At 45.6% G+C, this 24,952-nt stretch overlaps 1 protein-coding gene across 1 annotated transcript; it reads right to left on the minus strand.

The window, feature by feature from the left end:
- Positions 1 to 1,664: 1,664 nt before the first annotated feature.
- LOC147898830 (guanosine nucleotide diphosphate dissociation inhibitor 2-like) lies at positions 1,665 to 24,258 on the minus strand. The gene is made up of 13 exons (XM_087378802.1): positions 24,042 to 24,258; positions 23,632 to 23,694; positions 23,469 to 23,552; positions 13,114 to 13,221; positions 12,728 to 12,900; positions 8,956 to 9,067; positions 8,706 to 8,786; positions 8,424 to 8,486; positions 8,226 to 8,327; positions 2,567 to 2,691; positions 2,217 to 2,427; positions 1,998 to 2,072; positions 1,665 to 1,851 (listed from the first exon to the last, which is right to left on the minus strand). The coding sequence occupies exons 1-13, from the start codon at positions 24,126 to 24,128 to the stop codon at positions 1,801 to 1,803; spliced, it is 1,335 nt and encodes a 444-aa protein (XP_087234928.1). The 5' UTR covers positions 24,129 to 24,258; the 3' UTR covers positions 1,665 to 1,800.
- Between the last annotated feature and the right edge of the window lie 694 nt (positions 24,259 to 24,952).

A 24,952-nucleotide genomic window follows, 5' to 3' on the forward strand; every position in this document is an offset into this window, starting at 1 on the left:
CTAATTAGTACTAACCTAGCCTAGCTAACTAACTGAACCTAAATCCAACCAAACTAACTAAACCTAAATAGAGTAACTCAACCCACAAACTAGCTAGACCGAACAAACCTAACCAACCAACTAACCCACTGTAGTTTCCGAAAACCTTAGAGGCGAAGGTTTACAGGATAGGAAACAGGCGAAGCGGAGGCAGCACGACGTGGCGACAAGGATGCGGCATGGGTAGGCGGTGCACCCGACTGCATGGACGGAGCAAGAGACGACCATGGCCAAGACAAACGACGGGATGCTCACGTACGGACAGTGAGGCGTCACGACGGGGCTGGCTCGACAGTGAACGATGCTCACGAGGACGCCGCACCAAGACGAGCTTATTGCACGAGACGTGATTCGGACGGAAACCCCCGGTTCACGGGAACTCACGGACATCTGGTGACACAAGGTTGGGCACAGCGACTGAGAGGGTGTTGTGGGTATAGACCTTGATTCAGGTCTGAGAGCTGGGAACAGCAGATTCGAGGTGAACAACTTGTAGTGTCCATCTGCTTCGTGGAGACTTTGTTTGAGAAAGTTGTTTGAGAAACGACCAGCCATTCCTTGCCAGTCCAGTTGCACGTTTTGGCTTGGTTGTCTACCAACACCTTGCGTTGGCCAATGTAGAAAAGGGGGAAGGGCGAATTTGGAGATGGGGAGAGAATAGCAGAAGGAAGGGAGGAGAAGAGAGGAGAAGGGGAGGGAGAGAGGAAGAGAGAGAAGGAAGAGGGGATAGAGAGATAGAGAAAGGAAGGAGAGAGAGTGTGTGAGAGTAGGCAAGGAGGAGGAAGGGAGAGTAGATAGGATTAGATGTCACATCAAAAAGTACATAGTAAGGGGTAGCTGGAAACTTACATAGTCTTTTCACATTTTCCACCTAAAGGGCCTCTAACTTGGCCTCTTTTTCCCCTTCATTACAAAGGCATTGTACTTTCTCATGTCAAATCAATCAACTCACTTAGAGCTCTCTTGGTCATGTAGGTTCTATTGGTTATTGCATCCTTTTGTTTCTTTTTCTTTCATTTCAGTTATGCTTTTCATTTAGTTCTTTGCCTTCCCATTTTCCATTCAGTTCCTCCATGCCATGTCTCTTCAACAACTTCAAGGGGTACTATGATTGCCCATATTAAAAACAGCTGAGGACTTGTGAATTGACCACAGATTTCTTGAATTAAACCTAAACCTTTTCTTTTGACTCTTTGGAATGGGTTGACTCTAAATGTTATTTGTAGGTCAACTGCAAACAAAAGGGGAAAAGAATAATATCTGCCTTCCAAGCCTTCTCACTCTCAAAGCTTTGTCTATCATTAATCATAACAAGATGCTTTGTTTTAACTGTCATGTTTGCCAATAGAATGACTAAAGAATACCTATGCTTCTCATCAAGAAAGAAGCAAGATGCCAAATCAACAGTCATGCCAATGGCAATCTTCTTGACTTCTATGTACCTTGTCTTTCATAAGCAGTATGTCGCTAGGAATATCACAAAATCCGTAGGATGTTTCTCTCTTTCATTATCCGAAGTTCACTGCTGAGTCATTCCCTGACCATACTTTAAAAAGTCAACACCATAATACATTGTAACTTCAAATGTAAAAGACAAAAAATACCAAACGAGGCACAAAAATATCTAGAGTTGAACAAAAAAATTGGAAATCAATATATCCATTAAGACTATATATAAGTATTTACAAAAAGGGAAATAGGCATAGCAAGAACACTCAAAGTCTCTCAGAAAACATAATTTCCAGAAGAAATGAATAAATATCACTCCTCAGCAGCACATGCTGCACTTAAATCAATGCTCAAGTCCAGGACCTGTTACAAAACACCATGTAAGTCTCTGCAAAGATTCGAAGATGCAATAGCCAACAATGTCAAGATAGAGCATAGCATACAATGAAGCACCTTCTAGTCCAGCAATAGCAGTGCCCCAATCTCAACCCAAACCAGAAAATATTTACCTTTCCAGTTACGGAGGTATAAATCGCAAGCACATCTTGGACTGTTGTCTCAAAATGGGTTGTTGCATCATAGCTCTGAATTACATGTGTAAATAAGATGTTAAACGTGAATTTCACCTCTTCCAAATTTGATGAAACACCTTGAATAAACAATATTCAAAACTGCAAGATAGTTTACAATACAAGACTGATAAAAGTTTGAAAATATGAAAAACTCACTCTGGATATGAAGCAGTTGTCCAAAGACGGTTCATTAACAGGTTCAAATCTGTCATATGTGTCGTAGAATATCTCATCAATAGGTCCCAGGAGATTAATCCCCGGTTGCAGTTCTGCCTCAGGTCTGTTTGTTTCAGCTTCAGTTGAAACAAAAGCAACAAACTTACCCTTTGGGGCTACATTGTGTGAGTATGAGCAGCAGAAGACATACCTGCAATGCAGGCACAAGAAGAGCCCATTAAGGTGCCATTACATTGAATCCAAAATACTCAAGCTACGACTAAGATTGAATAATGTTATAAGTCAAAATCTTCCTTGTTCTAAAACATAATGTTAAGCAGAAATAATACATGTCAGACTTCCGGCCCAATTGTTTTTGGGGCAATATAATTTGTACTGAATGAGAATCATTAGTGTTAGGGATTGGATGACTCATTATGCATATTGCTCGGGCAACTTTTCCAACTCTCCTTACCTGGAAAAACATGACTCGTCAGTTTTTTCATACTAAAATGACAAAACAAGGATCATTTTAAGATATGCATTACAAAACCATACAATATTTTATGACAATAAGCATAAGTATGACCTATCATACAAGACATGACAGTATTACGAGTAAATATGCTCTCCATGAGGACTAGACAAGGCATTCACTATAACATGCCATGTCAAATACACTGCCTAATTTATGAATCTCAAGATTATTTTAATCCGATCCGGCAGCATTAATTTGTGAGAAGTCTCACAACAGTGGTTCATTCTTCGGCTACCATAACAAGCCCCCCCTCCCCCTGCTGGCACCCAGGCTGGCTGTGTGCCTGCTGCAAACCGTACAGCCCCCTGCTCTTCCACTCCCCCATCAGCCCCCCTTTTACCCATGGGTCTGTCTATCACAACCCCACAAGGCACTCTTCCTTCCCCCTCAGTTACCTTACCTCAACCCGCCATTCTCCCTGCCTGCCATTTCCCCTTGCCTTCATCACTAAAAGCAGCCATCCTCCCCAAGGGCTTTCTTTCCGTTGTAATCAGCTGTGGGGAAGCTCCTCAGTGCCCTGCATTTGCAAGAAGGGAGTGCAGGAGCAAGGACAGCCCCTTTCACACCTGCCCCCCGCCCACACCTCCCTCTTTAGTTCACCTTCTACCACACCTTGATTGGTTTTTGTTGGGCTATCAACCAGCTAAGAAATCGTTTGCCCATGAGAGTTTATATCGCCATTCGGGAACTTTGTCCTCGCAAGAGCGGCCCACATGGCAACACCCTAAACTCCTACCACCATTCAAATCTCTCTTTCACCTAAGTACAGGCAACAAGCTGAATACATAGCACAAGAGCTCCACAAAATGGTGGGGCATTGTTGGCCTCGATCCCATATGACGCCAGCTCCATGGGTCCTAGGTGAGTCTAGAATTGAAAAGTCTCCATATTCAAGATGTCACCCTTATGGGAGAGGAGTCTTTTTTCTCAAGCTTACCACTGTTTGACTCCTCCTTTGAAAACTCAATATCTAGGCTCACGTCTGGTTTTTGTCATTCCTTGGTACCATGCTTCACAATGAAGGAGACCAAGCACTGCATGCCACGCTTTCCAATCACTACACCTCATAGGTTTACCTCAAGAGCATAGGGACATTCTACTTTCTATTAATGCCACTTTGGTCTCCTTTTGGAATCCTCAAACACAATGGCCTCAGTTCATGGACGACAAATACTAGGGTGTGATTAGTTGTGGATGACCGTGAATCTTTCCCTTCGTAGATCATCATAGGGACTCTATGTGGAAAATCCTCCAATGAATGGAGTTAGTGGAATTACCTTGATAGTGCCTCCAATGTAAAGAGTTTGGCCATCTGGCCTACTTCACAAGTCGCACCCCTCTACGAAAGGGGGAGGACAGAACCCCGCAATGGTTGTTTCACTTGCCGCCATAGAAGGACCCTCACAAGACTGATATCCACTAGACACCCCTCCACACAGAGTCTAGAGGAGAAGAAGATAGAAGCTTCGGACAAACCTGACATCCATTGAGGGACTTAAAGAGTAACAAGGGGACTCCTCTTGGTGGCTAATGAGTACGAGTAATGCCAGATAGAGCTGCATGCAATTAAGGTCAAAGACTGCATCTCGTATCTACCTCCATTGGATCATCTCTCGATGGGAGGCGTCGCCTCTGCGATCTCTGTATGTGATGGGGGTGTGGCCTCCGCGATCTCTATATGCAGTGGGCCATATCAAAAGTGATACCTTCCCTCTGACAATCACCTTTCAGTAACGACAGGATAGATTGTATGTGCTTTGATCTCTCTATAGATTGTGCCTGGTCTCTGTGGCTCTGGCTCCACTACTACTCATTTCCTCTTCCCATTGATCCACCTTGTCCTCATCTCGACTATATCCTCCCTCCCCTCCCCACTATGACCCAGTGCCCAGTCAAACATGTAGACGTCTGTGACATGATGTTGTGTCCTGTCTAGCTCTATCTCCAATATCATCGTCTCCTCTTGCTGTCTTATATGTCTTTTTGCACTCCTTGGGAGCTGCCATGTGCCTTCCCTAAAGCAGATGTACTAGAGGGTTTCTTGCTGTCCCATAGACCTTTTGGTCTCTAGTGGACATTAAAAGACTTTCTTTCTTTCTTTCTCAAGAGAGTCTATGTCATCGCATCTTGATCAAATAAAGCCTCATGCAAACCTGGAAATGAAAGTGGATCAACCAAGATAGTGGTCCAAACCTATGCCCCTCCTAGAGGAGATAGTGATATCGTCCACGAATCTCGTAGTAAATTGGGCATGTACAAAGAAAGGATCCTTTGTCTCCACTTCCTCCAGTGTGCATAGCCTGTAGATCCATTGCTTTCTAGGTGTGCCTGCAGCCCTCCTTGTCTCAATCCTCAATGCTCATTGTTGTTTCCCTCATTGAAGAGGGCATGCATCAGACTCCCCACTGAAGGGTTATGCTAGAGCTATGGAACTGTCCATCATTGAGGCTATGAAATTGTTCAAGACTGAGGCTATGCTATAAATGGTAGGGAAGACTTGCACTGCATGGGCTGCTGAAGGACTAAGTGCTGCTACTGGAGCTGCTGCCACTGGTGCTGCTGGAGCTGGGAAGGATGCTGTGCTGCCTGCATCGAGCTGAGGAAGCTACTGGTCGAGATAGTGCTACATGAGGGGAGGGCTGCTTCTATAGCCCTCCAACCCCCTGCAACTGGCCGACCAGTCTGTGACTACAGACCGGGTCTGTGGACCTGCAGACTACCCACAGGCTGCCGCAACCTGCAGCAGACTGCTGCAGCCTGCCCTAAGCTGCCCTAAGCTGCCATGTATCCTTCTGCCCCTGCACTCAATGCCTTCACCTTCTCCTGCCTGCTCTCTGCCACACAGCATGTACAGACACTGTACGAACTGCTGCACTCTTCTGCTGACCTGCTGACTGTATGACCCTGTACGGCTGCTGTATGCAGCCCATCTGCTGACTGTATAGATGACTGTGTGGCAGTCCATTCCTGTACTGCTGGCTGACCTGCTGTACCTGCTACTGTGGGCTACAGGATTGCAGAGCTGCCATGTAGGCAGCCATGCTATGGGCCCATAACCGTTAGTGCTGGTATATTAAGTCATCTGCTTTCTGTGGTTGTGTATATGTGGAGGATTTCAACCATTACATACATTCACATAGGCAACTAGAATGGGGTAAGTAAAAGAGAACAGCTGATTTCTCTAACCAAGTAACCAGACTATAAGCTGTGTCTAGTGCAGGCAGCAGTGCATTGAACACAATGCAAGTAGACCAGAGTACAAATGTTCTTGCAGGCATCCTATGCAATTGAAATCTGTGAAGGCATCCTTGCAAAAGTTATTACAACTGCTGAAAGCAAAGCTGCATGTCCAAAAAATATATATTCAGAGTTGGAAATGGGACCCTTGCACAAAGTTAAACTTTAGGGACCAAGAGCATTAACAGAAACCAACTCTTGCCATTTAAATCCTTGTGGTTTGTTTATATGCACTTTCTTTACATCGGTCATAGTTAAGTGCAAGAGAAACACGGTATAAGTTCCTGTAAGAATGTCCAACCTCCCAATGTTGCACTGGGCCCCCATTGTCTTGTTTTGAGAGCCAGTTTTCTGTGTGTGCACAAACACACACCAGACTCTCATGGAGAACTCTTTCCCCCCACCTTATGTATTCCGTGCACCCCAAGTCTGGATCCCCCTTTGTGGTTTGTTTATATGCACTTTCTTTACATCAGTCATAGTTACGTGCAAGAGAAACACGGTATAAGTTCCTGTAAGAATGTCCAACCTCCCAATGTTGCACTGGGCCCCCATTGTCTTGTTTTGAGAGCCAGTTTTCTGTGTGTGCACAAACACACACCAGACTCTCATGGAGAACTCTTTCCCCCCACCTTATGTATTCCGTGCACCCCGAGTCTGGATCCCCCTTCCATGTCTCCTGAAAGCATTAGTCCAGAGACCCATGTATCTTTACATCTCTCTACGTATCAATTGTATTGAGGATTTCATTGGACCAGCTCATCACACAGATTGAGAATTTAGACAAGCCCTCTTGACCAGAGGGGGCATGCTTTATAGTGGTTCCCAAGAGGTTGATACCAAGCACAATTAATTATCCGCCTGCAGGCCTTACCATGAGATCAAAGGATGGTTCTGTTGCTTTCTTCAAAGGGTTTAAACGACTGCCCTCATTTTATCAGATACCCAAATCAATGATGCTTTGTTGCCTTTTTAATTTAGAAATGAAGAAGACATAGATCACCTATCAAGAGCATGCAGTTTTATGTGCACACATACCATCTCAGCAATCATAACATCACTGAGATCTTCATTCTCATACGCTTCCATCAAGAGGGGCCTGTGTTGATGCATCCAACAGATTGGCGGCAACTAGACAAAGGGTCACACAAAGACAATAGATCATGGACATGCACTGGAGAAAGACAAACGACACCTCCCAACTCAGTCTATTGACATACATAGGGAGAGCATCCAGTGGCACATCACTTCAATACATCCATCTCCATTGTGTCAGCTCACAAAACTCCACCTCAACCTATCGGAATTTCATTGTATCACATGGCAAAACCACACCTCGGCCAAGTTGAATTACATGCTTTGAACCTTGAGTGAGCCATGGTCCCCATGCATTGGGAGACTTATGCTTATCATGGCAAGCAGGTCGAGACAGTATTGATGTGTGAAGATGAAGGGATCGTTTTTCCAGGCCTAGCTTTTCATGAAGATTGCAAAAGAATCCTTGTCCATTGCAAGAGTACATGGTTAGTGCTTCCAAGCACAGTTCCAAGATGAATCGTTGAGACCAAGAAACAATCAGTCTTTCAGTAGAGTTCTCAGATCAGAGAATTATTTTGTTTCCCTTTCAGGCAAGGAGCGTCCTATCCTGTTTCATTGGATGCCCTGACCAGAAATTTCTTCCATGTTAATGCAAGGGATGAGACAAGGGTACCATCTACTGAGAGCCGATGGCACCATATAGACAGATAAAACACAAACACTCATCGCTTCTTGCTATCAGAAGGAGGATGAGGAGGAAGAGGGAGACAAGGATGGGTACCACGAAGCAAAACCATTGAATAGTTTCCATGTGGCATGGACTAGCAGCCCAGAGGGCCATACCACCTCATCTACTAATACACACTACATTGCTATTATACAATAGCCAAAGCAAAAACACGCTACTAGTTACGCTAACTTCAACCATACGCTGTCAAAAAGAGATTCTCTACGTTGGCTTGAATGGGCACAAATTCATTGAGGCTATGAGGGGGTGACAATTACATCAGCTTATTTCCCTAGCAATCAAAATGAATTCTTTTTTAAGTATAATGGATCATGTATGAGACTAGATAAAGATTTTTCCTAGGTTTGTCATCTTCCTGCATGCAAGCAGAGAAAGAAAAACAGTAAATATTGGACTTTTCATGTCAATTTTTCCAACATACACGTGAGTACCTTTAGCAAGATCATACCTTGTTTGGAAGATATGACGGATCACAAACCACTTTCTTTGTCTTCACAGTTTCTCCCTCAGATGTAACACCATACACTTTTCCCTCCTCATCAAATTCCACCTACAAAAGCATTGCAATGAGATCAAATCACAAAAAGGTACCATGATGTCTCATGTTGGACTACCTCAACATTTGTTCTATTTAAAAAACAATCACCTTGCATTCTGGCTTCGACAGCATGTAAGTGCCACCATATACAGCACTCAACCGAGCAAATGCCTGCCAAATTGAAGGCAACTTTTAAGGAGAAGATCTAACCTGCACTTAAGCAGCGTGAGGCAGGGAGCAAAAAAATGTAAAATAAGAGAGGCCATTGTGCACACGCACATGCACATGCACAACAAGAGTTAAGAGGGGGTACTTACAAAGTCAAAGAACTAGAAAACAAAACTGCTACGATTGCAAAACAAAAACTCAAAATCATGACAAAAAGTTCACCTGTGGTAATTCACCGAGTCCATACAATGGATAAATATAAGGTGAGCCCCCTTGGAATCGAGCCAATGATTCAGTGTATAGCTGCAATAACGTCGAAAGTATCAATTCCAAGCTGTATGCCACTAATTTCATGCCTTCACACATTGCTGCCATGAAGCATGAGATGAGCCCTTAAAGCATATGGAGAATCCATCAAAGACCTAAAAGAAGTACAACAAACAGAAGTTGAAAATCTTACTAGTCTTCATACCTTCACTTTCTTGACAAACTCTAAAGCGGGTTCATCAAGATAGGCATCGTCCCGGTGCAGTGCCAAAGCATGGCCAATACAATCAACAGTATTCTCATCCAATCCATATTTCCTGTTTTATGACAAGCGACGTCTGCTTGTAATTATTATAAATGATAGGCACATCAACAACTGAGTCCATCACCGTGCGTACCAAACTTTCACACTCATCCCACAACTTGTTAACTGTAAGAAAAGTCACAATTTAGCTAAATTGTATCGAGGACATTGCATAGACTTTGCTTAATTCAGCTGTTAAGAGTGCATGAGAATCAAGCCGATTTGTATATGCCATGTTAGGTCCTCAGCATATCCCTCCTTCCTTGGCACCCTCACATTATGACCTCCTCCTGTCTAGGCCGTTCCCCTCCTCTCCCAACAGCTACCACCAAGCCAGGACAACTTGCTGCCTTTCTACCCTCCCTTTGAGACACCTGTGTCATCCGCGTATCCTCTCCCTTGCCACCCCAATCAACCCAGACCTACCTTCCCTCCTTGCTACCATGCAGCCAGCAGCTTCTCCCTCCACTTATTTTGCTCTTTTTCATCCTTGCTCCCACACATGCAGTGTTAGAGTTGTGGGTTAGTGTAAAGCAAACCTAAGCAGGTTGCTTAACATGCAAATACTAGATGCTTGGTTCACTCACGTGACAAAGACGTGGTATAAGCCATCAAAGGTTCCCATGCATATCTATAGGAGCTCAAGAAACTATGTAGGCTGGGAGAAGCGTTCGCTATCTACCACGATGTTTTGTCTGCTCGATGTGCCTTTTCTTTGTTCTCTCTGACCGTCTGGATATTGGAAGCATTGCACTTTCCACCAACTGAAAACCTTCGTTGGCTTCCGGCTTTGTCAATTTGTACACTGATAGTATTGGTCTTAGCAAAATGTTTGAAATAAGATCAACTCCGTATGTGTTATTACTTTGATCATGTTGACCATCATCTCAAGCAAAAGCATTTTATTGTTCATTGCTACAGCTCTTATATTCTTTGCTGTATCAGCATTCACTCGTATTGCTTTGTGGACCAGTTCTGTTCGGTGTTGACTCTTGAGAGGTACCTCTAAGGAAATTGGCCTCCTTTCTGCATTCCAGGAGCTGCCCTGACACCAGTTGGAGCATTTTTGGGTAGAAACTCCTGCAATTTTGGAGCTCCAGCTGCTTGAGAGCCTTTGCTTTGCAGGCATCTGCTGGCCACCTTAACTTACAAACCTGGTCACCTCATTCAAATTTCAGAGGTATTTTCACTGCTGGCCAACCATCTTTCGGAGTGGAACTTTCACTTCAAGGCTGCTACCGCTGTTCCATTCCTGGCCACCATCTTTCAAGCATCAAGGAATCATTTCGACAATGTTCCTAAGCAGCACGAGCTATCCTCAGTTTTTGAGTTTTGTCTTTGTTTTCTTCATTGTTACAACCAGGGTGCAATCTAGTGAGCTTCAACATCAAAATCTTCTTAAGAATGCAAACCATTCAATCGCTTTGCCTACAAACGTGAAGGGAAAGTATATCAAGTATCATTGTTCATGTTGCACTACAGAATTTATGAAGTACGAAGTAAACTTTGCTCATGAGAATGAGGGTTCTCACCTCCCTCCTAAATTACTTTCAAAATGTGCAGCCATGACTGAGGAACTTGGTGGTAGATTATGTTGTATTTATTGGAATTATGAGAATCGTGCTGTCGGCTGGAAATTAGTCTCCCTTGTGCTGGGATTGGTGATGTACTCTATTCTTCCTTCGAAAATATGGATGACTCAGCTTTTGAGTTGGCCTCTTTGTTTTGTTTGGTTCCTTCCTCTTGAGGAAGTAGTCTTTGCACAGGAGAATGAGGAATCTCACCTCCCTCCCAAAATACTTTTAAAATGTGCAGCCATGACTGAGGGATTTGGTGGTAGATTTTGTGGTGTATTTCTTGGAAGTGCCATACTTAGATGCATTGGTAATTTTGGCTTGAAATTAGTCTCCCTTGTGCTGGGATGTTTGGTGACGATGAAGTTGGAGGAAAATTGATACTCTATTCTTCCTTTGAGAGTATGGATAACTCAGCTTCTGAATTTGGCCCCCTTGTTTTTTTTGGTTCCTTCCTCTTCACTATCTTTAGTCTCAAATCCAAACTTGAAGCTTGTCAACTTCAATCTCCATGTCCCTTTTACTTCCATCTTCTCCTTGCAACACCTCTACTTCACTTCGTCTAACCATTTTTCTCTTTGTTGCCAATATCTTTGTGCTTGTCTTATTTTGTCATATTCTTCTCCACCCAACCTTCATCTTTTTTAATGGTCCTTTCAATATGAGCCATTAGTGTGATCACTGTGCTTGAGCATTCCTTTTTCCATTCTCCTGTCTTCAAGTATAATACCATAGTCACAAAGCATTTCTCTGTGAAAGAAATGTTTTGAAGTGTTTCAAAAATTTTCTGCTACCAAGAAACGTTTGCAGAGTAGTGAGGTAAGGATTTAGGAGTTTTTGAAAACGTTGGTCACTTGTTTTGTGGATTGCTCCGTAGATTGGTTGCTACACCACTTTGATTCACGTGCCATCGATTCACTTGCCTAGACCTCTAAGTTGATTTGGTGCTCCATGTCCTGACACAGCTGCATGACATGTCGCAGCAGGGAGCGCAGAGTCTACGATTCATCTGACGACCAGTCACCCAACACTTCCTCACAGCCTTGAGCCACACGCTTCAGATGCTTCTCATCGAATCTTCAATCTCTACGCTGTTTTTCAATGCTGCATGCTAGAGCCTCATAAGTTCATTTGTTGTGGCAGCTGATGCTGCTTGCAGCTTGTCTTGACGTGCAGATTCTAAGTACACTGTACTCATTTTCACTGTAGTCTACGCTCAGGCTGAGCATTGTTGAATGGTTGTGCATGAAAAGGTCCTTGGTCCTTGGATTAGCTCCCCACACAGCACACAGTACCTTCTCTATTCTCTAGAGTCCGTTCCATGCTCCTACATCGTGTAAAGTGACTAACAGGTTTGCAGTTGATAGCTCTCTTTTTATGTGACCAACAAGTGTATGCACGTATGGCCAAAGCATCCGTCATCAGTCAAGGGACCTCTATCTATAAGTCTCACTCATGATTTCTTTGCATAGCTCTAACTTGCATGCTTCACTGCTGACAATGACAACGCTGCTTCTACATCTGCTCACACCAGAGGCACATATGTTGAAACCCTAAACCACCTTCCCAATCATCTGACGCTTTGAAACCAATGTAACAAATCCTACAACTCATAACTATGCTGAAAGTGAGTAGCAGCCTCTCTCCTCCGAACCACTGTTTGCATGGAAGCCATCCGTCTTCTTGGGGAATACCCTAGGATGCAAAGTGGCTGCCACCTCACACACCCCTAGCCCTATGGGCTCATTTTACCAACCCTCAGAATAAGTATTTCTCTATTAAGGGTACTGTGTCCCTGAAAAGTCCTCTTTCATAAGGTATGAAGGACATGATAGCACTCATGTGCTAGCTTTTAGCCATAGGTCTAGCACATGGCTCCCTGCTCATAGCTCCAGTCCCTAGGCATCATTACAGCTGACCTGACAGCCACACGGCAGGCAAAAAAACTCCATCGCCCATTACATTTATAAACTGCTCTAGCAAATGTTGGATTTAGATACAACATTTAAAAAATCGATACCCTATGGCAGCAACAAAAATGTATCTAATAGGCCAATTATCCAACTTTTAAAATTCAGCAGACTTTGATATAGACTTACGCAAAAATCTCTCTTGGAGTCACCCTTGTAAGGTCCAAGCCTTCGTGAGTTTTTGGATCATTGTCCTCATAATTTTGCACATAAATGAAAAATTTTTGAGCTCGCCGCTTCTCGAAAAGTCCCATCAAAGGTGACTTCAAGGCCTCCACATCTGTTGCAGGAACCTTGTGTGTCTGGAAAAGAAAGACACACTTTGTTGGGGAAATAGTTAAATAAACAGCACCTTGTCCCATTAAATGAAGGCTGTATTGGCCAATTATAGGAGAGGCTGGTCCACCTGATTCATCTTTTTATTATGTTTATCACATAAGACTTTCAAAAAGGACTAAACAACCATACTGAGAAGTTTAAAAGCAAGAAATCTTGGGTTTTGCCACAAGCTCTACCTTCCCCTTATTGAAGACATAGCTTCCATCAACTGCTTTGAACATCAGATATTTTGTCACATCTGTGTGAATTAGAACGCGAACAAGAGCTCCATTGGCCATCATAAACTACATAACAGAAGAGATGCTCAGTTCAATAGCATGAAGTGAAAGATGAATGCATGTAACATTTTTCTTTATTGCATGTCATGCCCCTCCTACGTGTCAAATTTTTCTTTACTGCATGTCATGCCCCTCCTACGTGTCAATTGGCAACTATAAAAGAGTCCAAAAATGAGGCACTGAGGGCACACAACATCCACCAAAAACAATTCACCCTATTAATGGCATGTTGCTTTAGTTCAAAAATCATTTCACTGGAGCATCACAACCCAACCTTGTAGCTGAACGACTTTAGTTGGTAGATGATACCAAAAAACAGTATTGAAAATATTGCAGTAACGATAGTTTTTTCCCCCAAAGAAAAGAGCCTTCTATTAATGCTTAAAGAAAACCAACCAACACAAGTCCACTCATGGACTCCCAACTCCTCTTCCATCCGCAAGTGATGCCTTCACTTTCTCAAATTCCTTTTTGGCAGTATTTAAATCAGCTATCCATGTGGTGCTGATCAGAGAAAAAAGTAAAGTAAAGATCAGGCTATTGTCCAGCCTGCTTCTGGAGAACCCAGCTCACTGCCTAGGAACAAGGGCGAACAACCAGGGTGGGGGGCTATACAACCAACGAGAGCCTCGATCCATGAATGTGTAGAATACACCTGCAGGCCAAACCTTGCAGAAACGCACTCCCCTTTCAGCAATCATCCCGGAACCCTTCGCCCCTCACTCCCATATGGCGTGCACGGTATATAGATGATATCCTGCCACATGGCAACGAGGGTGGCTCTAGAGATACATGCTGGCCTCCCATCACCAAACTGCAACTGACGACCCAGATGTTCCAAGCAATGCCTCCCAAACACTATTCCCAAGTGAGGAAGGTACACACCACTGACAAGAACAATTGAAGATACTATGACAGAGGGAGCTGAATTACCCACAAAATTGACATGAGAGATATGCTCGCCCTAAATACTATTCTATGAGATATTAAAAGCCCAAAAAATTGCTCTTCTATGGTATTACCTATAATAACATGAAAAATACTGCAAGAATAACAAAAGGTATCACAATACATCTAGCATCGAATTTTCAAATTCAAGGGAATCCAAGAAGACTCAAAAAACTTGAGAGGTGCTTATTCAACGATCATTTAGAATGACAAACCAAGAAATAAGATAGAACTCTTTGCCTACGGTGTCGAAGGGATGTTGAAACATGGTCCAATCCCTCATGTGGTAATGAACTTGAGGGGGATGAAGACATAAAGACTTGTGACATACGGCAATGGGGAAAAATAGTCCCCTATTTAATGTTGTGAATTGAAGGTCCTTGAATATATGACCTTCAATAAAGACCCTACCCCTATCCCAAAGGGATTTTTTTGGGATATGGGAGGCATTGAGATGTGGGACCCTCTTACCCGGTGCTTCCTAAGCGTGTGTCACTTGGCACTAACATGGTGTCAGAGCAAGTTATGCTCGTGGACTAGACTGCACTGTGTGACACGGTGGGCTGCTTTAGCCTGTGGATAGACTGCACATGGGCAACAGGCACGGGGTTCATGCCCCGTGAAACAATCCTTGTGTACTTGTCAACCTAGCCCTCTATGGGTGGTCAAATCTGATTGGTGGTTCAGCCCTGTGTGGATGATCACATCTGATTGGCGGCTCGGCCCTACATGGGTGGTGACATTTCATTCACGCTTGATCGTGCTTGGCCTATGGGGGATGTTGGAACTATTGGAGGTCAACATCTCTTGATTCACACGGTAGAGAGAGAGGGCCTTGCTTGTGGGTGTGCCCACCCCGTGAGAGGTTAGGTTAGGCTGACTGAGGGCTTTTTTTGTGGGTGTGCCCACCCCCCCCCCCCCCCCCATGAGAGTAGAGTAGGGTAGGGTTGAGGGCATATCTGCCCCTTGTGGAGGTCCCACTTGGGGATCCATCTAGGCTTTTGCAGCCACATGGCAGCCTATATGAAGGTGTTGTGTGCTGGCCTGTGTGGCGATCCTGCGTGGTCATCCCCAAATGTTGTAGCCCCACCCCTATCATGCCCTTTATGGGCAAAGGTGGGCCGACCTGCAGTGTTGTGTGCTGGCCTGTGTGGCGTCCCTGCGTGGTCATCCCCAAATGTTGTAGCCCCACCCCTATCATGCCCTTTATGGGCAAAGGTGGGCCGACCTGCAAGTCGGCCACCTACGTCTGCTGGTCAGGCAAAGTTGGGCTTGGTGGTCAGCCCCTAGAGGCTGTGCAACAGCCCTCTCATAGGGCAGGAGAGAGTCGGCCATAGGGTGCAACCCCCAGTGGGCTTTGGAGGCAGAGGGGCAGCCCCTTTATAGGGCAGCTCCTATGAGCAGAAGAGGGGGTCGGCCCACTTACGGCAAGGGTCATCCCACCTACAACAGGGGTCAACCCACAGACCAGCCAACTAGGAGAAAGGGGAAGGGGGGGGGGGGGGTGCTGGGGGCTGCCTATATATAGGCCCGTTTTTTCACTTGTTGCATCAATCAGTTCGGAGCAGTTGTGCCTATACATGGCAGAGCTTTTCCCCACGGTTTTGCGGTTTTGTCCTAAGATCCCTTGCAGTCTCTCTTGTCTCTTCCAATCCTTCTCAGTTTTGTTTGTGTGAAGTTTGCTCTCTCTCTCTCTCTCTCTCTCTCTCCATTTCTATTTAGATCGGCTGCACTTCTCACATGGTATGAGAGCCAAGATTGGCTAGAGACCTGAGGAGTGGAAAAAGTGTTGAGCCAGCAGACAGAGAGGAGGTTTTGTCACATGCACCCCTGCACTTGGGTGCAAAATGACACACTGGCTACATTGACAAGTGCATAATAGTTCCCTAATAAAAGATTTTGTCGTATGTTATGACCCCTTTGTGAGCCCTTGTCCAAGGATAGTCAGGCACAAGCTACGTAAGTCAATCTCTCAGCCTTAGGTCAAGTCGGAAGATCAGTCCTTGTTCACTAGTACCCATTGGAGAACCGTAGGATAGTGTTTCCCTCTTAGGTTTAGGGATAGGTTTAGGTCCAGCCTAGGATGGGAGCCATTCTAGGCCTCCTCAGGGCTGGAACAGGTGAAGAGAATGGCAGGGGAAGGGCTGCCTCTATAGGCTACCCTGCACCCCTCCCTAGGGCTGCCATTTATGGGGCCTAGGGCTGCCTATATGGGGCCAAGGGGCCGGCCAACCAGCCCAAAAGCCCTATAAATAGGGGGCCTCCAGGCCCTCTTTCCTCATTCAGTTCTCCCAGCACTTCAGCCTCCTACAGCTCCTCCTCAGCCCCCTCTGAACAGCCTGACATTCACCCCCAATGGCCCTCTGACCAGCCTCAGCCTTTGGCATCAGTTCAACCCTCTGGGAAGGTGTTCACGCAGCGCATCAGACGGGGAGTCGGGACAGCGAACGAAATAAGGTTTGGGGTCTGTTTCAGCAGCTCTTTTCAGTTATCTTTTACAGTTTTACACAGCTCATTCTCAGCTCTTTATTTCAGTCATCTCTTAGCTCTCTTATAGGATCTATCACTCCTAGCTTTCACTCTCTCACTCACGCAGTAACCCTGCATCCCGGTGGACAGCACAAGCCTCTCCCTTGCCTTGCACAAGCGTCCTAATCGTCAGTGTGGACAGCATCAAGGTCTCGGTATTGGTCGGCATTGCCTCTCAGGTCTTTGGGTCTGCTATACGTGTGCACAGTGAGCTCTTTAGAAGCCCATTTTTTGTGCTCTCTCGAAGAGTGTTCTTTGTATTTCTCAATTTTCCAAAAGTAAATTATCCCCTAATTGGGGGAGGGGGCCCTCAATGGGTACAGGGACCCAATCAGTTGTCGACTCTACTCTCTCTCTACCCTCATCTCCTTTCTCTCTCTATAGTGTACAACGCTAATTCCTCGCTAAAGGTTTAAAGAAGGTCTTGCTGTGAATTACACAATCAGATTACTGTTGCATGTTACAGGTTTAGGGCTGCTGTTCGCAGGTGTTCGTGAGGAAGAGTGTGCAAAGGTGTGGACCGCACAAGTGCCAAGGAAGGCATGGTTCCTTTGAAGGATGTTTTCAAATCCAAAAGGAGGAGCTCTCAAGGGTTGGGACAGTGAAGGTGTGAAGGTACATAGGCCTCAAGCCTCTTCATCATCTTCAGCCCTCCCCTCTCTTTTGTTCCGCCAATCCCCTTCTCTACCTTCTTTCCCATCCACTCTCTTCCAATTCGATCCTCTCCTCACTCCAACATGTCTACCTTGGTTGAGAGGGCGGAGAGCAAGTCAAAAATTTTGATTTTGCCCACCTTCCCGATCTTGGATGGCCTCAATTATGGTGTTTGGCAGGTCATGATGGAGTCTGTGCTACAGCCGTATGATTTGGCAGACTTCATCTTGGTACGAGTTGATAGGCCTGATCCCCTTGCGTCCAACCTAGGGATCTTGCAGCAAAAGGAGGTCAAGACCTGTCTCAGTTGTGGGACCGTGTCAATGCAAGGGTAACGTCTTTCATATTTCTAAACTGTACTCCTCGGGTGATTAATCATGTGAACCTACGCTGCACTAGGCTTGAAGGAGCCACAACCGAAGTTGGCCCAAGCTGAAATGCTTTCAGGTAGAGTTGAACAACTGAGGTATATCTGTCCTCTTCCAGCCACTTTGCATGCAATGGTGAATAGTTCCAAAATTTCACCAAGTAGCAACGGGAAACTCTACCTCTGATTTTCCTTCCCTTAAGTACCAAAATCTGCTCTGGAACTAGGATCTCATCCAGCTCCTCAACCTCTGTTTGCATCTCACAAGGCATATCCTCTGGCACATCCCCCTAGAAAGGCTTAAGGAGACTCACATAAAAAACATTGTAAATCCTCCAATGCTTTGGTAGCTTCAACCTCTAAGCTGTGTCGCTGATCTTTTCTAAAATTTGAGAAGGCCCATAGTATCTCATACTCAGCTTGGGGAACAACCAGTCTTTGCCCCTCTTCTTTTCCAGCCTTGCCTTTTCAAAACAATCACCTTCTTTAGACACTGGTTCATAGCAGTGACAATCAGCTGCCTTCTTTTGCTTTGCCTAGGACTTTTGGAGAGCTTGCTTCACCTTCTGATAGGCCACATCCATGCTTTCAATGTACTTATCAACCTCAAAAATCTTATCTTTAGTATGCGAGATAGGCAGGACTTTCCTCCCTCCTTCCACTATTTCAAATGGAGCTTTTCGAGTGGAAGTATGCACAGAATTGTTGTAAGCAAACTCCACGAGTGGCAAATACAGCTCCCATTGTGTCTTATACTCAGACACACAACATTTCAGCAAATCAAGTATAGTGGAACTAGCCACTACAGACTGCCCATCTATTTGAGGATGAGAACTTAGACTTGTCATGCACAGATCTCTGTCATTAACAATAGACTGAGGCTGTTGGAGGTCAACGTCTCCTGATGTCACCGTAGAGAGTGAGGGCCTTTGCTTGTGGGTGAGCCCGCCCTCGTTAAGTTAGGTTAGGCAGAGTAAGGGCCTTGTTGTGGGTGTGCCCGCCCCTCGTGAGAGTAGAGTAGCATAGGACAGATCATGCCCACCCGGGGCCTTTGCAGGCCGGTTCATATGCCATGTGGCAGTTCATATGAAGGCGTGCCTGTGTGGCCACCATTGGGGCAGCATGTATGTAGCAGTCCAACCCCAAGGAGCCTATGTGTAGCCAGAGGTGTGCCAACCTGTCAGTCAGCCACTGCTGGTTGGCTTGGTTGGGAAAGGTCTGCCCCTTATGGCTGTGTGGGCAGCCCCTATAGGGCATGGAGGAGAGCAGACCAGTTGGCCCCCTAGGGGTCTGGCAGTTGGCCATTTTGGCAGGGGATTAGCCCCCTTTATAGGACTGCAGGGCAGGCCCTACATACAGCAGGAGGGGTTGGCCCCTAGGGTTGTGGGTTTGCCCACATACCAGGCTGGTCGGCCCTATAGGGCAGTGAGTTGGCCAGCATGCTGCAACCGACTGGAGGAGGGTGAGGGACTATATATAGGCTCCCCCTCACTCCTTGTTTTGCATCTCAGTTGCGGAGCAGTTCCCCCTTGTATAGCAGAGGTTTTTCCCAGTAGGCTGTGGGGTTTTGAACTGTTATCACTTGCAGATTCTCTCATCTCTCTCTCCTTTCTTGCTTGGTGTGTGTGAGGTTGGCGCTCTCTCTCTCTCTCTCTCTCTCTCTCTCTCTCTCTCTCTCTCTTCACTCTCGTTCATTTCCGCAACACTTCTCACATGGTATCAGAGCCACGGTTGGCCAGAGACCCGAGGTGTTGAGGGAGTGTTGAACCAACGCACAAAGAGGAGCTATAGGGCTGTTTTCGGAGGTGTTCATGAGGAGGATTCTGTGAGCCATGGATTGTCTAGGAGTCAGGGAAGGTACGCAAACTTTGAAGGGTGTTTTCAGATTCAAAGGGATGGTTTTTTTTGAAGGGCAGGACAGCGAGGTGTGAAGGTTTTTAGGCTCATAGCCTCTTCATCACCATATCCAGGCCCTTCTCCTATTCTTTCCATCCATCCCCTTCACTCCTATCTCATCCACACCCTCTTCATAGTGTTATTATTTCTTCACTCTGACATGGCGACTTTGTCTGAGATGGTAGAGAACAAAACAACCCATGTTCCCGATCGACCGTCAATTGGATGGACTCAATTATGGAGTTTGGAGGGTCATGATGGAGACTGTGTTATAGTCATGATCTGGGGGACTTTATTTTGGTGGGAGTTGCAAGCGTTTATTTTGGTGGGAGTTGCCACGCCTGCTCCCCTTGTGTCCAACCTTAGCCTCCTAGAGCAGAAGGAGACCGAGAACATGTCTCAGCTCTGGGACCGTTCAATGCAAGGATAAGGTCGTTTATATTTCTTAATTGTACTCCTCAAGTGATTAATCACGTGAAGCACATGACAACGGCAAAGAGTGCACTTGGTGTCCCTGTATAATCAAACCTCTCCCATAAAGAGGGTTTCCCTAGAAGTCCAAATGAGATTGTTGGATCCCAAGAAGTCTTCATCGATGTGGGAGCACATCAACAAGTTACAAGAACTTCACCAGGAGATCCTCCAGGCAGGGAAGCACATATCATCCGAGGACATGGCCATAACTCTACTATCCCAGTTATCCTATCGGCATGGTGCCTTCTATTCGCCCTTGATCACCAGCGGAAGAACGAATGCATTGACCTAGAAGGAAATGGTCCCAATGGTGCTTGACCAAGAGGAGAGATTTGTAGATCGTGCCTATGAGAGTCAGCCTAAGGCTTTGGCAGCTGAGCAGAAAGGACGGAAGCAATTGACAGCTGAGGAACGCAAGGCACATACATGTAACCGATGTGGCCAGAAAGTGTGCCCTTAAGCCCGACATCCACATGCATCGGTATAGTATCGGGAAAGAGACAGGGCCAGTGAGCAGAAATACCATCCAAGGCACTCATTGCAACGTCGCAACATCTAGCTTCTTTATGGTGCTGACCCTCAGAGCAAGCCAGGAGTCGACAGAGACAGAGCTTGGACATACTCCAAAGGCAACAAGAGTACTGCTGGGATCACAGCCAAAATCATTCTCAATCTTGAGCGCTAATCCTTGACCCCGAATCAACCCATGATGCAAGCTGTAGATTGGCAGTAGCAGGTGACAAATGAAGACCTCAGACATGTTTAATTGATATCAGAGGCCACAGTAGCCGTGTCGCTCTCTCTCTGAAATCTATCTTGTTAGAAACTCACTGTGCCCACCTGAGCCCCCGATTTGAGGGGACAAGGGACAGTGAGAGGTAGGAGGGCTGGGAAAGAGAGAGACTCAGGCTGGCATCATAGGCAACCAAACATGGGCTCTGCCTCTATAGATGAAAGGGCCACTGTGGGTTGAGGTGGATTCTGGAGGACATGGACGTGTGTCAGGAGGACGCAATAGTGCTGATGTGCGACAATCAGAGTTGCATAGCCATTGCCAAGAATCCACTGTACCATGCGCAGACCAAGCACATCGAAGTGCATTACCACTTTGTTCGAGAGCTCATCATCGACGACGTGATCGAGCTTATCTACTGCCCGACCGCCGACAACTTGTCCGACCTCTTCACAAAGGCACTCCCTCGAGAACAGATGGAGCACCTCATCAAACGCATGGGGATTGGCCCACAGTTGTGACATTGACGGGGGGTGTTAGAAACTCACTGTGCCCACTTGTGAGCCCCCGATTTGAGGGGACAAGGGGCAGTGAGAGGTAGGAGGGCTGGGAAAGAGAGAGACTCAGGCTGGCATCATAGCAACCAGCACACGGGCTGGTTGCTGCCTGCAACAGCAGGGAAACAGGGGCCTTGGGCCTCACTTGGAGGCGCCTGCAGCTGCACAGACTGGCTGCACAGGGCACCCTTAAATAGGGGCCTATGGCAGGCCAAGCCGGCCCAACCAGGGCCACCGACCAGGGCCAACCCTAGTTGGTTTTCTAGGGCCATCTCGTCGGCCACCAGACAGGATACCGACCCTGCTGGTCGGTCAACTCAAGGGCCTGGGCAGTGCCTATAAAAGGCCCACTCCTTCAGTTATTCCAGCATCCAGTGCAAGACTGAAAGCCTCCTTCCAAGGCTGTGATGTGCACTCAGAGCTGGTTCAGTTTGTGAGAGAGAGTTCCATCAGTTTTCTCCAGCACTTCGCTGAGTTTTGTATTGCTCCCTTGGAGCCATTTTCTGCCCACCTTCCGATGGATGAATATACTCTTTCTCTCTAACCGTTTAAGTTATCTCTGAGTGAGTGTTTATTGCATCTGTGATCATCTATCCGAGTTGAGTGTGTGGAAGAGTTGGAGAGATCTTGGGTGGAGGTTTGAGTGATTCATTCCCTCCTATTCTCTAACATATCTTGCTAGCAACATTTGTTTCGTAGTATTCTTTTGATTACATATCACAGAGGTATACTAGACACCCCTAGTCCCCCTACATGGGGGTTATGAACATGATGTACTTCATTGCTACTTAGAAACATTGCCAGTCACTTTACAAGGACAAGGGTATACTTTGAAATCTAGGATAATCGCCAATTTTGGCACGAAGAAGAAAAGTTCCTTCAAATCGTTTGATAGCTTGGTGTAGAATCTTAAGCTTCCACTCCCTGTCCTCTGCATAGGCAATTTCGCCAATGTAATCAATCCCTTTAAATTAATGAGTAAAAGGGGTCCTAAGCCATTCAGGCAGATGGCTTCAAGGAGGTTAATAGAGAGTGCCTAAAAAGTGAGACCCCTTCACGAAAGGACCTACATGCCACCTAAACCGGCCTGAGGATGCCTCTTCCCCAACGTGTGAGAAAAGGCAGCGGCTGTTGCATTGTAACTGGGTGTAGAGCTTCATCTGTTGGTTATTTTGACGATAAAAACCAACGTAGCAACAGGACAAGGCTTCGATCACTACAATCACGTGCATCTGTATATGTAAGAAGCAGTGCTGATATCAAAGGAATAGGTCTCTTCTTGCTCAGTGGAAAAGTCCAGAACTGCATTTCTCTTCCACGTTGAAGTATTGTTTGATTGTCTGATATATGCTTTGAATGAATTTGTATCTGCTTTAATTGCCATGATAATCACACGCAGATAGTCAATTCATCAGAAAGTAGCTAGTATGACATCCACATAAAGTTCATAGTAGCCCACGTGCTCTACTGCGCACAAAACCAGCATAGCTTTGTGGGAATGCCTTTAAATCTAAAAATGAATGGCAGGCTTCATCATGATAAGAGGGCAATCGGAGAAAGGGGTAGCCAGTACAACGTTGACTTTATCAGAAAATAGTTAGTACAGCTCACCAGTAGCCAACAGGCCATCTTTCTTTTGCATGCACAAATACCCGGCCTGGGTCTTTAAACTCAATATCCTTAAAAGCTCAAAAGACGACTAGCAGAACCCATCACGGTGAAGACTGGACCAGGGCAAAGGCGCAGAATTTTTTCATATCCCATCATCCGAGCTACCACACCTTGTGAGGACAAGCATATATCAGAAAGGTACTGCATTTGATAGGGGGCAGTGTTCCTCCAAGGAAAAAACCTCAAATGTGATGGTAAATGAATTGAGTAATTTTGGACGCCAAAAGACCAAATATTTTGAATGTGCTCTTTTCGTGCCTTTGTATGATGTCTCTCGCAAAGGTTGATCAATGATCCAGTCTTCTTTTAGAATCCTTATGTTTTATGGGAAGTGAAACTACTTAACGATCTGAAAATAACACGAGGCTTTATCCGAGTGCAGAAAACAAAAGCCAAATTTCTCAGATCACGTAGTCCGTTATACCTTAGGAACCATGTCCACATTGTAGTCTCTGCTTGCACCCAAATGTGGGGGAGGGTTGCCACTTCCCCTGAACTTCGACCACAACTGCCCAAAAGAAACCACCAGTGTGAGAACAACTACTTTCAAAACCTCAAAACCCCCTAATCGCACTCCAGAAACGCACCTGTGTCAAATTAAGAGATGCCGACTCTCCACCATAGTAATCATTTCTATCCATATGTAGAACCTTTCATCCATCAATCAAAACACGACGTAAGTGGATCAATTAATCTTTAAACGCAACTTTAAAATATAAAAGCTGGTTGCTTCCTTTTAGTAGACGAAAAGCACACATAAAAATTGCGCACACAGGCTGAAGAGAGGAGGCAACTAGTGATCTGTAAAGTAAATTCTCATGACATGATAAATATAAGTGATCTATTGACAGGGGCTTTGATCATCAGCCAGCGGATAAAAGTTTGGCTTGTGTATAAGCAACAGATGAAACCTGCCGCTTCTCTTGATCTAGCGTTCCATTTCAACGATGGACAACTTATCTACCACTCGTATAAGCATTGTTCAAAGTGCACTAACCTTGAGACCGTCAACAGAGAGAAGTCCACTAAGGATGCATTCTTTCAGACCGGTGCCGAGCACCACAACGTCATACTCTTCATCCATGGAAGCAGCTTTTGCAGAAATGCAGAGGTGAGTAGTGCAGATCGAGGCTGGCAAGATGCAAATCTTGGATGAAGAGTGAGCCCAAAGAGACGTCCACGACAAACCATGAAGACAAAGGTCAAAGCATCTTCATGCGCGTGTGCTTTAGCTCCACCACATCCACAGTTTGAAATGATTGCCCAAGCACATCGGTTACAAGCTTTTGTCTGTCTTAGCCTTCTAATGAAAACAATCATCGATATTTATGTATTAGGGTGCTTTGGTTTTTGGCCCTCCAAGGGTCCTATGGGGGTTATTCTTGTTAAGGAGAGCCATTGTTTGGGGATCAGTTTGTTTAGTCAATTTGACCAAGCGTTAGTGTGGGCTAAGTCTGCATCATTTCTGACAACGTGACTCATGTGAACCTCAACAAGATAGCAAAAGAGAGGAGTATTCATCAAGAGCCCAGCTGGCCAAGCAATCTAGTTTGCTTAATACATGGGTTAGGATTTTTTAGGGTTCAACATTTTGTCTTGTTATGGAGGTTTGTCTTTTGTTCAGGTGGTGGCTAAGGTTCTTCTGTGGCTCTCCTCTCGCTCGTGGGCTGACGGAATCCTCTCTCCTCTCTTGCCTGTGGCTGTGCTCTCTCTAGTGGCTTGATGGATTCCTCTCCTTCTCTCCTTCTATATGCTCTCTTAGTGAAGCCTCTAATGCTCTCTCTGGTGGTGGCTTGACGGAATCCTCTTCTCTGCTCTCTCTGGTGGTCTGATGGAATCCTCTCGTCTGCATGCGCTAAAGCCTCAAATGCGCTCCCCTTTCCATTGCCTAACATGCAGAGCGTTGTC

The sequence above is a fragment of the Dipteris shenzhenensis genome, chromosome 9 (assembly GCF_047967505.1).
Source record: "Dipteris shenzhenensis isolate YYH24624 ecotype China chromosome 9, Dip_SZ_1.0, whole genome shotgun sequence".
In the NCBI taxonomy this organism is placed as follows: domain Eukaryota; kingdom Viridiplantae; phylum Streptophyta; class Polypodiopsida; order Gleicheniales; family Dipteridaceae; genus Dipteris; species Dipteris shenzhenensis.